The sequence below is a fragment of the Scardinius erythrophthalmus genome, assembly GCF_964197995.2.
Source record: "Scardinius erythrophthalmus genome assembly, chromosome: 3".
In the NCBI taxonomy this organism is placed as follows: domain Eukaryota; kingdom Metazoa; phylum Chordata; class Actinopteri; order Cypriniformes; family Leuciscidae; genus Scardinius; species Scardinius erythrophthalmus.
In genome coordinates, this window is record NC_138223.1 from 22,077,250 (window position 1) to 22,094,390 (window position 17,141).

Sequence of the window (17,141 nt, forward strand, 5' to 3'; positions counted from 1 at the left end):
TAACTGTGTATTCACACCCTAGCAACCATTTAGAGCCACCTAGCAACCATATTGCAACATATAGAAGCCATATTTCAGCTCCACAACATCGTACAGACATGGTTGTTGGCTCGAATGCAAACATGTACAACACCCTAGCAACCGAGTGGCGAGTTTTGCCACTGCAAGCACCACTTCACATTTTCTTCAGGAAATGTACATTCTAGTTATTATTATTATTCTGGACAAAGTTTGGCGCGTAACTCGCCCCGCACCGTTTGTCACAGACCCATGAATGAGGTGTCAAATCGACCGGCTTATTGAGGAGATGTGTGCTATGACTTTTATAAGCGATCGGGGATGCAGTGTTCACCCCAGGGGCGAAAAAGTGGCCCAAAAAGTTCCACTGACTTAACATTGCAACGAACTTTAAGCACTCATAGCTCTGAGCGAGGATTTCGCAGAAACGTGTGATTTGCCACATTTGAAGAGGCTGACAGGCTCTGTAAGAACATACCTCACAATGGGGTAAAAGTTGCACCCCTGGGGGGCAGGAGCGTCCCAAAGTTGCCCCATTGACTTACTATGGGGAAGGAATGTCCCGTGAAACACGCTTTCTTTTCCTACTATGGTAAATTGCTTAGGGATTTTGTAATGAACGTAGCTCATTTTATTCAGACGACCAATCAGTCTCTCAGGATTATTGTGAAGCTATCAAGCCACGCCCTAGCAACCATTTAGAGCACCTAAGCAACAAGTCCCATAGACTTCCATTGAAAGAGTTCAAAGGGATATCTACGGACTGAATTGTCATAGAAACTTGAGGGTGGTCTCGTTTGACTTGGGGCAGCAAACAGCCAATCATGAATCACCTTCACTCTTCCTAGCCCCTCCCTAGCAACCATTGTCGAGCACCTTAGCAACCAAAATCCTAGAGGGATATCTTCCATTCTGAATGTCACAGAGGCATGGGAGTTGGTTTATATCATTCATAGTGACAAGAAGCCTTTGCAGTTTCATCATTGGCAGCTGTCAAGTAACTCCATAGCAACCAAACAGAGTACCCTAGCAACCAAATTCCAAAGAGGGATATCTTCTTTTCTGAATGTCACAGAGGCATGAGAGCTGGTTTATACCATACATACTGACAAGCAGCCTTTGGAGTTTCATCATTGGCAGCTGCCAAACCACTCCATAGCAACCAAACAGAGTACCCTAGCAACTATTTAGCAATACCTCTATCTCTGTATCAGAACATTGTATAGAGATGGGGGTTGGTTTATATCATTCATAGTGACAAGAAGCCTTTGGGGTTTCATGATTGGCAGCTGCCAAGCCACTCCCTAGCAACCAAACAGAGTTCCCTAGCAACCGTTTTGCAAGACCTATATCTCTGCGTCAGAACATCGTATAGAGATGGGGGTTGGTTTATATCATTAATACTGACAAGAAGCCTTTGCAGTTTCATCATTAGCAGCTGCCAATCAACTCCATAGCAACCAAACAGAGAACCCTAGCAACCAAAATCCAAAGAGGGATATCTTCCATTCTGAATGTCACAGAAGCATGTGAGTTGGTTTATATCATTCATACTGACAAGCAGACTTTGCAGTTTCATCATTGGCAGCTGTCAAGCAAATCCATAGCAACCAAACAGAGAACCCTAGCAACCAAAATACAAAGAGGGATATCTTCCATTCTGAAAGTCACAGAGGCATGGGAGTTGGTTTATATCATTCATAGTGACAAGAAGCCTTTGCAGTTTCATCATTGGCAGCTGTCAAGCAAATCCATAGCAACCAAACAGAGAACCCTAGCAACCAAAATACAAAGAAGGATATCTTCCATTCTGAAAGTCACAGAGGCATGGGAGTTGGTTTATATCATTCATAGTGACAAGAAGCCTTTGCAGTTTCATCATTGGCAGCTGTCAAGCAAATCCATAGCAACCAAACAGAGAACCCTAGCAACCAAAATCCAAAGAGGGATATCTTCCATTCTGAATGTCACAGAGGCATGGGAGTTGGTTTATATCATTCACAGTGACAAGAAGCCTTTGCAGTTTCATCATTGGCAGCTGCCAAGCAACTCCATGGCAACCAAACAGAGTACCCTAGCAACCAAAATCCAAAGAGTGATATCTTCCATTGTGAATGTCACAGAGGCATGGGATTTGGTTTAAATCATTCATACTGACAAGCAGCCTTTGGAGTTTCATGATTGGCAGCTGCCAAGCCACTCCTTAGCAACCAAACAGAGGACCCTAACAACCATTTATCAAGACCCATGTCTCTGCATCAGAACATCGTATAGAGATGGGAGTTGGCTCTTTTGTTTTGGTTGGGAAACAGTCTGTAACTATCACCATGGTAACTGAATTCACACCCTAGCAACCGTTTAGAGCCACCTAGCAACCATATTGCAACATATAGAAGCCATATTTCAGCTCCACAACATCGTACAGACATGGTTGTTGGCTCGAATGCAATCATGTACAACACCCTAGCAACCAAGTGGAGAGTTTTGCCACTGCAAGCACCACTTCACATTTTCTTCAGGAAATGTACATTCTAGTTAGTGGTGCTTGCTGAAAGCAAGGCATCACTATTGTTATTGCTCATACTTATTATTATTATTATTCCATACAAAAGTTTGGCGCGTAACTTGTCCCGCACCGTTTGTCACAGACCCACGAATGAGGCGTCAAATCGTGCAGATTATTCGGAATGGTGTGCTATGACTTTTATAAGCGATCGGGGGTGCGGTGTTCGCCCCAGGGGCGAAAAAGCGGCCGAAAAATCCCATTGACTTAACATTGCGCCAAACTTTGACCACTCGTAGCTCTGAACGAGGATTTCGCAGAAATGTGTGATTTGGCACATTTGAAGAGGCTGACAGGCTCTGTAAGAACATACCTCACAATGGGGTAAAAGTTGCACCCCTGGGGGGCAGGAGCGTCCCAAAGTTTCCCATTGACTTACAATGGTGTAGGATGGCCCATGAAATGGGCCGTCCTACACATTGCATAGGGATTTTGTATTGAACGTAGCTCTGGATCACAGTGTCGTAGAGACAAGGGGGCGGGCTCGTTTTTCTCAGACGACCAATCAGTCTCTCAGGATCATTGTGAAGCTATCAAGCCACGCCCTAGCAACCATTTAGAGCACCTTAGCAACAAGTCCCATAGACTTCCAATGAAAGAGATCAAAGGGATATCTCCGGACTGAATTGTCATAGAAACTTGAGGTTGGTCTCGTTTGACTTGGGGCAGCAAACAGCCAATCATGAATCCCCTCAACTCTTCCTAGCCCCTCCCTAGCAACCATTGTCGAGCACCTTAGCAACCAAAACCATAGAGGGATATCTTCCATTCTGATTGTCACGGAGGCATGGGAGTTGGTTTATATCATTCATACTGACAAGCAGCCTCTGGAGTTTTATGATTGGCAGCTGCCAAGCCACTCCCTAGCAACCAAACAGAGTACCCTAGCAACCATTTTTCAAGACCTATATCTCTGCATCAGAACATCATAAAGAGATGGGGTTAAGACAAGTTTGACTCAGGGCAGCAAACAGCCATTCATGAGACACCACAACACTTGCTAGCCCCGCCCTAGCAACCATTGTCAAGCACCTTAGCAACCAAAATCCATAGAGGGATATCTTCTATTCTAAATGTCACAGAGGCATGGGAGCTGGTTTATACCATACATACTGACAAGCAGCTTTTGGAGTTTCATCATTGGCAGCTGCCAAACCACTCCATAGCAACCAAACAGAGTACCCTAGCAACTATTTAGCAATACCTCTATCTCTGTATCAGAACATTGTATAGAGATGGGGGTTGGTTTATATCATTCATAGTGACAAGAAGCCATTGGGGTTTCATGATTGGCAGCTGCCAAGCCACTCCCTAGCAACCAAACAGAGTTCCCTAGCAACCGTTTTGCAAGACCTATATCTCTGCGTCAGAACATCGTATAGAGATGGGGGTTGGGTTATATCATTAATACTGACAAGAAGCCTTTGCAGTTTCATCATTAGCAGCTGCCAATCAACTCCATAGCAACCAAAAAGAGAACCCTAGCAACCAAAACCCAAAGAGGGATATCTTCCATTCTGAATGTCACAGAGGCATGGGAGTTGGATTATATCATTCATAGTGACAAGACACCTTTGCAGTTTCATCATTGGCAGCTGCCAAGCCACTCCCTAGCAACCATTGTCGAGCACCTTAGCAACCAAAACCATAGAGGGATATCTTCCATTCTGAATGTCACAGAGGCATGGGAGTTGGTTTATATCATTCATACTGACAAGCAGACTTTGCAGTTTCATCATTGGCAGCTGTCAAGCAAATCCATAGCAACCAAATAGAGAACCCTAACAACCAAAATACAAAGAGGGATATCTTCCATTCTGAAAGTCACAGAGGCATGGGAGTTGGTTTATATCATTCATAGTGACAAGAAGCCTTTGCAGTTTCATCATTGGCAGCTGTCAAGCAAATCCATAGCAACCAAACAGAGAACCCTAGCAACCAAAATACAAAGAGGGATATCTTCCATTCTGAAAGCCACAGAGGCATGGGAGTTGGTTTATATCATTCATAGTGACAAGAAGCCTTTGCAGTTTCATCATTGGCAGCTGTCAAGCAAATCCATAGCAACCAAAAAGAGAACCCTAGCAACCAAAATCCAAAGAGGGATATCTTCCATTCTGAATGTCACAGAGGCATGGGAGTTGGTTTATATCATTCACAGTGACAAGAAGCCTTTGCAGTTTCATCATTGGCAGCTGCCAAGCAACTCCATGGCAACCAAACAGAGTACCCTAGCAACCAAAATCCAAAGAGGGATATCTTCCATTCTGAATGTCACACAGGCATGGGATTTGGTTTGAATCATTCATACTGACAAGCAGCCTTTGGAGTTTCATGATTGGCAGCTGCCAAGCCACTCCTTAGCAACCAAACAGAGGACCCTAACAACCATTTATCAAGACCCATGTCTCTGCATCAGAACATCGTATAGAGATGGGGGTTGGCTCTTTTGTTTTGGTTGGGAAACAGTCTGTAACTATCACCATGGTAACTGAATTCACACCCTAGCAACCGTTTAGAGCCACCTAGCAACCATATTGCAACATATAGAAGCCATATTTCAGCTCCACAACATCGTACAGACATGGTTGTTGGCTCGAATGCAATCATGTACAACACCCTAGCAACCAAATGGAGAGTTTTGTCACTGCAAGCACCCACTCACATTTTCTTCAGGAAATGTACATTCTAGTTTCCTATTATCACTGTAAAGCTGCTTTGAGACAATCTATATTGTTAAAAGCGGTATTTAAATGAAGGTGACTTGACCAGGTTTCATTAGTTTAATTGGAATTAACTTAAAATTGTGCACAGAGTTACAGTTTTAAGAAATGAAACAGGACAAAAAAAAAGTGTAACTCACTCTTCTCTAGGTTGAGGAAGAACTTGGGTAGTGGAGTTTGCACCTCAGTAAGCCTTCGCTTTGGTTGCGGAGAGGCATTGCTGCTGCCTCCACCCCCAGCTTCTGCTGCCCGATCCCCTCCGGATGTATTGCGTGTTGAGCGACGCAAGGATTGTGTGGCATCGGAATCCAGGTAGCCACAGCGTCTGCGCTTAGGTGGTGTTGCCATGATGACAGGGACACAGGATGTTTCGCTCAGAGCTGCTTGGCTGTCTGTGGACTGGGGGGTGGAAGGATTCTGGCCAGGGCTGGGGGAACGTTCTCTGAGATTCCTTTAATAAAAATGTAAATTATGAATAATCTTATCTGATCTTAGATTCTAAAAAGAAAAAGGAAAAAGATGTAACATTAATACCTACAGTATTCCGCATTAGAGCTTTTAAACATTCTGACTGACAGGGACTGTGTTGCATGAATTCTTTGATAATGCAAAATATCTAAAGCATAAACATGCAAAAGAACACTCTGAATTACAACGGAGGCAAACAGAGAAGGTAACAGAGATGACCCACATCTTCTGGCATATTCAGGGGTAGACATGAAGGTATTAGGATATTTAATTTGAGCATCAGTATAGACTTGACACTTTCTTTTATGCAGCAGGGTTTTCGGATATTTTGTTGATCTAGTTATCAAATGGTGGATATGTTCATTAAATTATTCAAACAATTATTTTCAAGTGACTCCTGACCAGTGTTGGGAACGTTACTTAAAAAAAGTAATTAGTTATAGTTACTAGTTACTTCTCACAAAAAGTAACTGCGTTAGTAACTGAATTACATCATTACAAAAGTAACTAATTACTAGCGAAAGTAACTATTGCGTTACTTAAAAAAAAGTTTAAATACAAGAAATTTCTTGGATACCCCCAATGTGAAATGTTAAATGAATGAAATGGACACTAAATAGAACATCTTATTATTATTAAACATTGTACACTAATCTACACTATTTTAATGTTGCTGTGGGACAATGTGAGAGACACCTATTAACTTAAATATTAAAATATTATCATTACTATAGTGGAACAACAAAATAATAGATGGTTTGGAACTTTTAATATTTATTGCACAGGCCACAACTGGCCAACAAATAAGTCTAAAAATAAATCATGCTTCTTAAGAAATGTACCAAAAATAAATAAATAGTAGCCTTATAAAAATATTCATACACATACACTAGTGCATATAATTAAAATAAAACTCACACACCTTTACAAATGGTAGACATTCTGTATAGCTTTTAGTTTTAGTTAGTTTTTTCTTCCTCACAATAGTAAGTTTAACAAAAAGTGCTCTCAATATAATACTGAACAATGTATCAACATACATAATAATAATACAATCTAATCTTTTGTGGGTTTATTTTTATAACCTACAGAGAACGTCATCATCAGAGGTTATTTATTTTAGCCAAATTCTAGTCATGTTTGCCGCACGTGTTCACAACCGCCAAACAAATATGTTTGAACGTTCCCTGCAGGTTATTTTGGAGTTTATGTTATATAAACTAATTAAAACATTGCATATGATACCAATATGCTACATATATTATTCTAATGCTGAAATGTGTAATTTATTTATAAATAAAGTATTTATGCTCAGACACATTCGGTCTCTCTCGCGCACTGTCGAGCGCGTTCTCGGACACATTCGGTCTCTCTCGCGCAATGTCGAGCGCGTTCTCGGACACATTCGGTCTCTGCCGCGCACTGTCAAACGCATTCTCGGACACACTCGGTCTCTCTCGCGCACGGTCGAGCGCTCTCGCGACATTCGCCTCGCTTATTTTGTCCAGTCCGGCGCCTCATAAACACTCACACACCAGAGAAAAAAACTTTGCAGCTCCTATGGCTGAGAGAGAGCCTACTCGGATGAAAACCGCTTCAGTGAGCTCAACTATAGTAACGCCGCATTTTTATTGACAGTAACGGTAACGGCGTTGTAATGGAGGAAGCAGTAATTAGTTTGATTACTCGTTACTGAAAAAAATAACGCCGTTAGTAACGCCGTTTATTTATAACGCCGTTATTCCCATCACTGCTCCTGACTATAGTCAGCTATATTAATAGCTATATATATATATATATATATATATATATATATATATATATATATATGAAAGTTATACTGCTATTATCAAACTACAGCTACTTTTTTCCCTGATAACAGTGGAAAGAACTTAAAATACTCTGTTAGCTTTGGTCAGGCCCGTCGCGACAAGGCAAGCAAACCAAGCAATTGCTTGGGGCCCCGAGCTGGCCTGGGGCCCCAAGACAACGACTGGTTAAGAATAAAATGCAACGACAAACTGTGTGAGCGCCCCTTTGATAGTCAATGCAGTAAAGTGCAATGACACTGTTATCGGGATCCCCCTCAAGGGGGCCCCCCTCAGTAGTCGCTGACAGCAGTCAGCCAACCACGTGATCTCTGCTGCCGGCAAAATACAAAACCTCCTCCGCAGTCATCATGAAGCGAAATTATGCAAGTAAAACAAGATAGTGGTAAGTGATAAATTACACTGGATAAAATAGCTCTACTTGTATTGTACAAATGGTGTAATTTTGCAGCAGGTAGGCTAGCAAAAATATGTTTATGTTAGCTACCTGCCTGACGGCAAATGCTGCTTGTAATGAACAGTTAGTGCAACTTTTTTTTCGAACGGACGGAATATGGTTACATACTGTAATATGTTTTTTTTTTAACGGGATAAGGAAGACGCAGATCTGTTCCAGAATCACTGTTTATCGTATTTAATGACGTGACATTGCTTAGCTTTGTAATAGGTTTTGATGAAAGTGGCATAGATACAGTGCTATGCATAAGTTTAGACACCCATGCTAAAGTTGACTAAAAAGAGGAATAAAAAATCATCTTTTGGAAATTGAACTTAATGCCTTAATTTAAAAAATTAGGAAAAATCCAACCTTTAAGGGAACCAATTTTCTTTGTGAATGAATAATGTATCGTAAATAAATAAATGTTCTTCCTTAAAATACAGGGTGCATAAATTTGGACACCCCTATGTTAAATTCTCATAAAGGCAGGCAGATTTTTATTTGAAAGTATTTTTTTTTTTTTTAGGATACTATGCATCCTGATACAGTTCCCTTGGCCTTTGGAATTAAAATAGCCCCACATCATCACATAGCCTTCACTATACGTAGAGTTTGGCATGGATTTATTTCAGTTAGCCTAATAGCTAGTTTGATTTGCATTGAGAGATGATCTTATGGAAAGTACCCCATGCCAATCTCTAGGTATGGTGAAGGCTATGTGATGATGTGGGGCTATTTTAATTCTAAAGGCCAAGGGAACTTTATCAGGATGCATAGTATCCAAAAACATAAATAAAAAAAAATACTTAAAAATAAAAATCTGCCTGCCTCTATGGGAATTTAACATAGGGGTGTCCAAACTTATGCACCCTGTATTTTAAGGAAGAACATTTATTTATTTACGATACATTATTCATTCACAAAGAAAATTGGTGTCCTTAAAGGTTGGATTTTTCCTAATTTTTTAAATTAAGGCATTAAGTTCAATTTCCAAAAGATGATTTTTTATTCCTCTTTTTAGTCAACTTTAGCATGGGTGTCTAAACTTATGCATAGCACTGTAGCATGCTATACTAACTATTCCACCGTGATAGTTGGGGGGTGTTTTGGGGGGCCTTCATGTCCATTTTGCTTGGGGCCCCCAAATTCCTTCAAACGGCCCATTGCTGTATGGCTTTGGTCCTACAGACAAGATCATTCAAAACTGTCTGTACCTTTATTTGGGTATACAATGACAACTGAACTTTTTACTTTTGCTAAAAAATAAAGACGTGGTGGATTTTTAATAGATAAAATAGGTAAACTGTATATTAAACTGACCATTTTTCTAACATCTAACCTTATTTCTCTTTTTAGACCTAACATGATAACATTTTGAAACACAATGTACTAAAATGTTCTGTCCTGTGTTTTTGAATGTTGTATGCTGTGTTGCCATACCCCTTTGACTTTGGTTGTGTGAGTGTAAACATAACAAATATGGGAAATTAAACTAGACAGATGACTAAGTTTGAACCTTGTGAGTAACAATGAAGTAATCATTAAAACAAAGTTTGCTTTACCTAGAACAGAAGGGTTTTGTCTATGAAAACCAATCAGATTGTGGGGAAATTATGTAATGTGGCATGACATTTTTGCCATACCTCCTTATTCTATAAAAACTGTTGTATTCTTTTTAGCTGGTGGGATTCTCAATGGAATCTTGCTTCTTCTTGGGGGAGATTCTCTGAGAACTGCTCGAGAGATCCTCCGGCCGCGATTAAAGGAGAACTCCGGTCAATTTTAACATTGAGCTAATTTTTTTGTCAATTTGGAGTGCTGTCAATACAGAGAACAACGTCAAAAATCGGTGTTGCCTACACCGAGTTATCCTCTTTTTAAAATTTGCACCCTGTTGACTTCAATGGGGCAAGTTTTAAACCTGCTTTTAGCCTCTTAAAATCCTTGATGTGTCATTACAAGTGCACAGCCATGTGAGTGATTCCTTCAGAGTGAACACGAGTGAATCTGACTGCAGTAGATGTGAAAGTACTTCGCATTCCACAGCAAGCGTTTTCCAAACAACCCATAATAGCCGACTTCCTGTTGCGCTGGCGTTTAACTTAAGAATGCGAAAGTTGTTCGACCCGATGAGATCTATATGTGTACCGAGTTTCATATTAATTCATGCAAGCTAGTTTTATCTATGGACCTAGTTTTCGGACCCCATTCAAGGGGGCGCTGTTGAGCCCCCCTGCCACGCCCGGGTACCAGCTTCAGCCCGGCCCTGATGGCCGAAGGTTCTGACCTGTGTGCAAAGTTTCAAGAGTTTTTGAGCACATTAAGGGCCTCAAAAGCCCCTGAAACCTTGAAAAACAATTATAAAAGCAGATTTCTCCTAACAGACAAATCCCCCACACCCCCCACACACACACAGAGACACAGATACAGAGAGAGAGAGAGAGAGAATTCTCCAAAAAATCACATTCAAACCAAAATATCTGACTTCCTGTTGGTCAGAGCTTATAACTGTAAATTAGAAGGTTGTCCGGCTCGATGAGAACAATATACATACCGATTTTTGTGATTCTAGGAAAAACTAAGCCCCCATTTTTGACTAAAGGTGGCGCTACTGAGCCCCTCACCACGCCCATTTCTGAAACTTTGCACATGTCTACTGGATAATAAATGTGAGTTTCATGCATTTTCAAGCATGTGAGGAGTCTCAAAAGCATCCGAAAAGAATATTGAAGTTTGATGCATTGCCATGGCAACAGTATCTAAGATATCAATAATCCTTTCACAGGTCTACATCTGCCGTGTGTCTACATTATACACATAGAGTTTGAAGCAAATCGGGTAAAAATAAGAGAGTGATTTCAAAGCATTTTGAAAGTGACACACTTCCTGCTGCCAGTTGGTGGCGCTATAACTTTGACTCACAATAGTCACATCAATGTGATCGGCCTCTGACAACGAACACACTGCTGAAGTTTTATCAAGATCAGTCAATGTATGCAGAAGTTATAACACACTTCCTGTTTCTCTTTTCTCGCTATAAATTTGTTTCCTCCCTACGGCCAAACCGTTCGAGATATCAAAAATCCGTCCGCAATTTAGCATCCCCAATGTCTTGACTTCAAGCTCCCCAAATTTGCTGGGGATCGGATGAATTCTGTAGGAGAAGTACATTAAATTCCACAGCATGTGTTTTTCAAACAACCCTAAATAGCCAACTTCCTGTTGAGCTGGCGTAAAACTTAGAGCACGAAAGTTGTTTGGCTCGATGAGATCTATATGTGTACCAAGTTTCATATTATTACATGCAAGCGTGTTTGATTTATGGACCAAGTTTTTGGATTCTATTCCAGGGGGCGCTGTCGAGTCCCCCTGCCACGCCCGGGTACCAGTTTCAGCCCGGCCCTAATGGCCGCGGGTTCTGACCCGTGTGCAAAGTTTCATGAGTTTTTGAGTGTGTTAAGGGCCCCAAAAGCCCCCGAACCCTTGAACAATAATAATAATAATAATAATAATAAATATAGCTGCGAGCAGCGATTACGGGCCCAAGCCGGTGGCACCGCAACCCCAGTGCCTTTAGTAACCTAAAGGCACCGGGGATGGCGGTGCCGCCGGCTTTGGCCCTCCATCGCTGCTCGCAGCTATATATATATATATTTACACACACACACATATATATATAAGACAGAAAATATTACTTGTCTTACCTTATTCTGATTTTATGATACACTCAAAATATTCCACAACAAATCATTTAAATTTAATGTAAAAATAAAAACGAAAGTAAGCAGTGTTGGTCTCACGTAACCCTCTCATTAGAATAAAAAATGTCAATATTTGCGATGTATTTGGAGGTTAAACTGTTCTTTATTATAGGCTTTGTACTTCACTCGTGTTCCAATATCGATAGAAAAAATCATCCTCTTCACACGCTCAAAAATGTGCTTGGAAACATCACAGTGGAGCTCTGCTTACTGTGAATGGTACAATATGTACTACTGACTATTTAAACAGAGCAGTGTAATTCGTATATGTTAGGTTGACTATATTTATTATTATATTGTATTAGGGCTATAATGAATAGGTTTGCAATTCTGGAATGTGTGTGTGTGTGTGACGCGGTTGCGGTTGAACAGTGGACACATAAAAACAAATAAAATGTTTAAGTTCATTCCTACTTCCATAGGCATACATTGAAAATGCTCGCTCTACTCAATGTCTGTGCGGACGTCTGTATTTTACTTTAGCTTTTAAGTTAGGGATTTAAAAGCCCTCAGCGGTGTCACACATCGATTAACTGGTGGGAAAATTTTATCACAGTCACATCCCTAATATATTTATATATAAATACAATAGGCCTACCTGAAAGAGAATTTTACTTGCCAGACCAGAGTATAGCCTGATTAGAACGTCAATAACAAAAAAATAACTTGGGAATCACTAAAACGAGAGATTATTCTAATTTCATTACATCCATTTTAAGTTGCAATCAGCAGTTAATAATAAATGTATTACTGATCAATGGTAACAATGTTGCCCTGCTGAGGCTCATGCTGCTTCTCCAGGAGAATTGTAAACAAATGAGCGCAGAAAACAAAAACGCAACGCAGTTAACAACATACTGACTATAAAAAGTTTTTATATATTTTCTAACATATGATAGAGTTAAGCAACCTCATTTGACGAGTAGGCAACTATTTCCTGAATACAATCACATTTGAAACTGTGACACTGATTTCATACAACAGGTTAATAAACAGTTACAATTAAGTCACTTACATTTTAAATGCAATATTGACTGTTTTTGTTCTGTTTCAGCAGCAAAAATAGTTAAACAAAGATCAGCAGAACCATCGCGCATCTCACAGCAACTTGTTTTCTCATTACTTTATTATTCAGCATTTTGAAACGAATTGGTTGACTCAAAGATTCAATGGTCAATCCATAAACATCTGTCTCAATCATGAATGACTCAGTCATTCGAACGAATCGTTTGAACGAATGAATCAATGACTCGCTCATTAAGATGGTCGCCTGGCGACACCTGATGGTGGTTTAGTGTTATGTTTAAAAGTATCATTTTTTCCAACGTGCACCATTATCAATGTCCGTGCGGACCTCCGTTTTTTACTTTCACTTTTATATTAGCGATTTAAAAGCACCCGCTCGTGTCACACGTCGATTAACCGATGGGAAAATATACACACACAGTCATATACCTAATAAATTTATATTTAAATACAATAGGCCTACCTAGTAAAACGTTTTATATACTATTTTAATATCCTTTTGGACACAAGAGGGCAGTATAAGCCCTATGTTTGATTTTTTGTTGAACCAAATAGCACTAAATAGCCTGTTTTTAACTTTTTCATACTCCTTGAATTGCAAAAACAGAATAAAATGGGTTTAGTTCTAATATTTGTATCATTTTACATAAAAATAAATGGTGTATAATTACATTTTTAGAAGTTATGTTGAGATGTTTCCTGCTTCCTTTTTGACATTAATTTAATCCCTCGCCATAGCAAAACCGTTTGAGATATTCAATATCCGTTTACAATTTAGAATCATTAATATATTTTAATCATGTTGAAAAAGTTTGGTGGGAATAAAATAAACCTTTTTGGAGGAGTAACTAAAAACTCAGAGGCTGATTTAGCAAAAAATCCATATTCAGACCAAAATATCGGACACCCTGTTGGTCATAGCAAATAACTGTCAATTAGAAAGTTGTCCGGCTTGATGAGAACAATACACCTACCAAGTTTTGTGATTCTAGGAAAAACTAAGCCCCATTTTTGACTAAAGGTGGCGCTACTGAGCCATTTCACCACGCCCCTTTCTGAAACTTTTAACATGTCTACTGGCTAATAAGTGTTATGTGTCTGTCGAGTTTCATCCAATTTCAAGCATGCTAAGAGTCTCAAAAGCATCAAAAAAGAATATTAAAGTTTGAAGCGTTGCCACGGCAACAGTATCTAAGATATCAATCATCCTTTCACAGGTCTACATTTGCAGTGTGTCTACATTATACACAAAGTTTGAAGCAAATCAGGTAAAAAGAAGAGGGTGATTTCAAAGCATTTTGAAAATGACACACTTCCTGCTGCCAGTTGGTGGCGCTATAACTTTGACTCACAATAGTCACATCAATGTGATCGGCCTCTTACAACGAACACACTGCTGAAGTTTCATCAAGATCAGTCAATGTATGCAGAAGTTATAACACACTTCCTGTGTCCCATTATTCGCCATAAATTCGTTTCCTCGCCACGGCCACACCGTTCGAGATATCAAAAATCCGTCCGCAATTTAGCATCCCCAATGTCTTGACTTCATTCACACCAAGTTTGGTGGCGATCGGATGAATTCCCTAGGAGGAGTATTTCACATTCCATTGTATGCGTTTTCCAAACAACGTATAATAACCGACTTCCTGTTGGGCTGGCGTAAAACTTAGAGCACGAAAGTTATTCGGCCCGATGAGATCTATATGTGTACCGAGTTTCATATTATTACATGCAAGTGTGTTTGATTTACGGACCAAGTTTTCGGACCCTATTCAAGGGGGTGCTGTTGAGCCCCCCTGCCACGCCCGGTACCAGCTTCAGCCCGGCCCTGATGGCCGCAGGTTCTGACCTGTGTGCAAAGTTTCAAGAGTTTTCGAGCACGTTAAGGGCCCCAAAAGTGCCCAAAAGGTTGACAGAAAAATAAGAATAATAATAAATATAGCTGCGAGCAGCGATTACGGGCCCAAGCCGGTGGCACCGCAACCCCGGAGCCTTTAGCTACCTAAAGGCACCGGGGATGGCGGTGCCGCCGGCTTTGGCCCTCCATCGCTGCTCGCAGCTATATTTATATATATATATATATATATATACATAGATATATATATAGATATATATATATATATATGAAGAGCTCTTTTCCAAAACGGGATAAACGCCATTTTTAAAAAAAATTAGTTTGTCATGTTATTTTGCTGTGTACTGAACCTATTAACTGCTCCATCAACGTTTCATGACAAATCGCTATATTTCCTTGTTTAAAATGTACTGCAAAATGCAGTTTCTTTCCAAAACGAGATAAGCGCCGAACCTATTTTTAGCCTAAACGGGATATATCCTCTCGACCAATCAGAATTCGGTGAGCGTTCTACGCAATCCAAATAGGCGGCGATCTGAACAGAGGTTTGTTACTTTGTTTATGTTCATTCATTCCTCAAAATGAGTGCTTTAAACTTTAGTAACACTTTTGATGGCCTTGATGAGCCAGTGAGACCTACACCAGGGGGTAGAAAACGCAGACTGGACAAAGAAAATCACAAAAAACAACAAAAAAAGAAGGTTCGTCACTCGGGTGGCGCGTAAATACCAACAGTGGGATGTCAACACAAAGCTGCCGCCAAAGGTTTCTGTCAGGCCGAGAGGCTGTCGCCGGACGATCTGATGGTAAATTTCAACTATTTTTATGAAAAACCAAACAAGGTTGACCAGGACCAGGCCATACTTCATCTCCTGGACATCACGCAAGTGACAAGGAAGCGTCCGAAAGTCCAGGACATTAACAAACAAAAAGACCGGAACGTATCTGTTAAGTACAGTCTTTTGTGCAACAGACATCCGGAGAAAGTGCCCGTTTGCAAGGCGACCTTCATAAAAGTGTTTGGTGAGTACAACTTTCGTTTCAGAATTGACTAGTATAATACCGTTTTGTAGGTTTCACCCTCGCGATAAAGATATTTTCCTGTAAGAAGCCTGCTAATGGCAGGGCTGCCAACTCTCACGCACAGAAAAATTGCGGAGCAAAGAGGTACTTTTAATATTAAACTAATTCTCAGCTCTTAGATTTCGTCAATTTTATTACGAAATTCAGACAAAAATACGTTTGGCGCTTGTAAATGTGACGTGACAGATCGCTGAGCGCCCCAGTTCAAGTGCAAGTGAACCGATCATCTGTTACTTTTTTATTTAAAGATGCAGTACAACTTACCGAAAGTATACATAATATCGACCAATTAGTGTTTTTCAACCACGGAAAGAGGCCAATATAACAGCAGGAGAACAATTATGTCACATAACGTTACATTTACCTCAGGAAAGCCATTTAATGACCATAGCATGTTAATTGAATAGAAAAAAATAGCTAGAGAGGAGATTTTGCTGAGCACTATATTACATATTTATTATATTTTTACTTATGTCATTAAATAATTGTTATTATAACAAAAACTGCATTATATTTAATTTGTTATTTTTAACCTTTAATAATACCAGCAGATTGGGCCCTCTATGTTTACAGCATTAGGTGAGATTATTTTTTTAAATAAAATTTAAAATAAACATGTATCCAAATTAGTCAACATTGAATCAAAATCGGAATCAAATCACAAGAATGGAATTTAAATCTTGAAATTTTTGTCAAGCAATAATAAAAACTGTATCCTACCAGTCATTAAAAAAAAAAAAAAAAAAAAAAAAAAAACTCACTTCAAGCTAAACTCAAAAGTTGGCAGCCCTGGCTAACGTGACATTTAAAGTACTGAATAGTTCTACTAGCCTACTGATAGATAGACTGGCCTTTGATACACTGACCATGATAAGGTGCTATGGTAGATTGTGTGTAGTGATAGTGCAAAAGTACAAAATGCAGCCAGTAAACAGTGCAGGGATATGTGCAAAGATGTGATTGTTGTTGCATATGATTGGACATTATGTTGTTGTTACATGGTATGTCATTGCTATAGAGCAGGGCTCACACACACATTTTCTATGAGGTTTTGATGCTTTGGCAATACAAAATGTATTTTTTTATTTTTTTTTGTCATGCCAATAAAGCTGATTGTATTTAGAGAGAGAGAGAGAGATGTGTGTGTGAAAGGTGATATGTTAAGCAAAAGCAGTTCCTAACCCCTGCTAAGGAGAAAACTGAAAGGGGGAGGGAGTAATACCAAGTTAGTTGTGTGTAATTCTGTTTATTTCATACTGGCTCCAATGTATATGACAATCTAAATAATTTACTTTCACAGGCATCGGCAAAGGCCGTGTGTCCCGGGTGGCTCAATATTACGCTGAGACTGCTGAGGCTCGCCCAGAGAGAAG

At 39.9% G+C, this 17,141-nt stretch overlaps 1 protein-coding gene across 3 annotated transcripts in view; it reads right to left on the minus strand.

The window, feature by feature from the left end:
* LOC308688249 (MSL complex subunit 3-like) overlaps window positions 1-17,141 on the minus strand; it is a 386,649-nt gene that overhangs the window by 120,213 nt on the left and 249,295 nt on the right. For all 3 annotated transcript variants that reach the window (XM_081361197.1, XM_081361199.1, XM_081361198.1), the window contains exon 9: window positions 5,445-5,755. In XM_081361197.1, coding sequence (XP_081217323.1) covers window positions 5,445-5,755 — 311 coding nt within the window. The remainder of the gene's footprint in view (window positions 1-5,444; window positions 5,756-17,141) is intronic.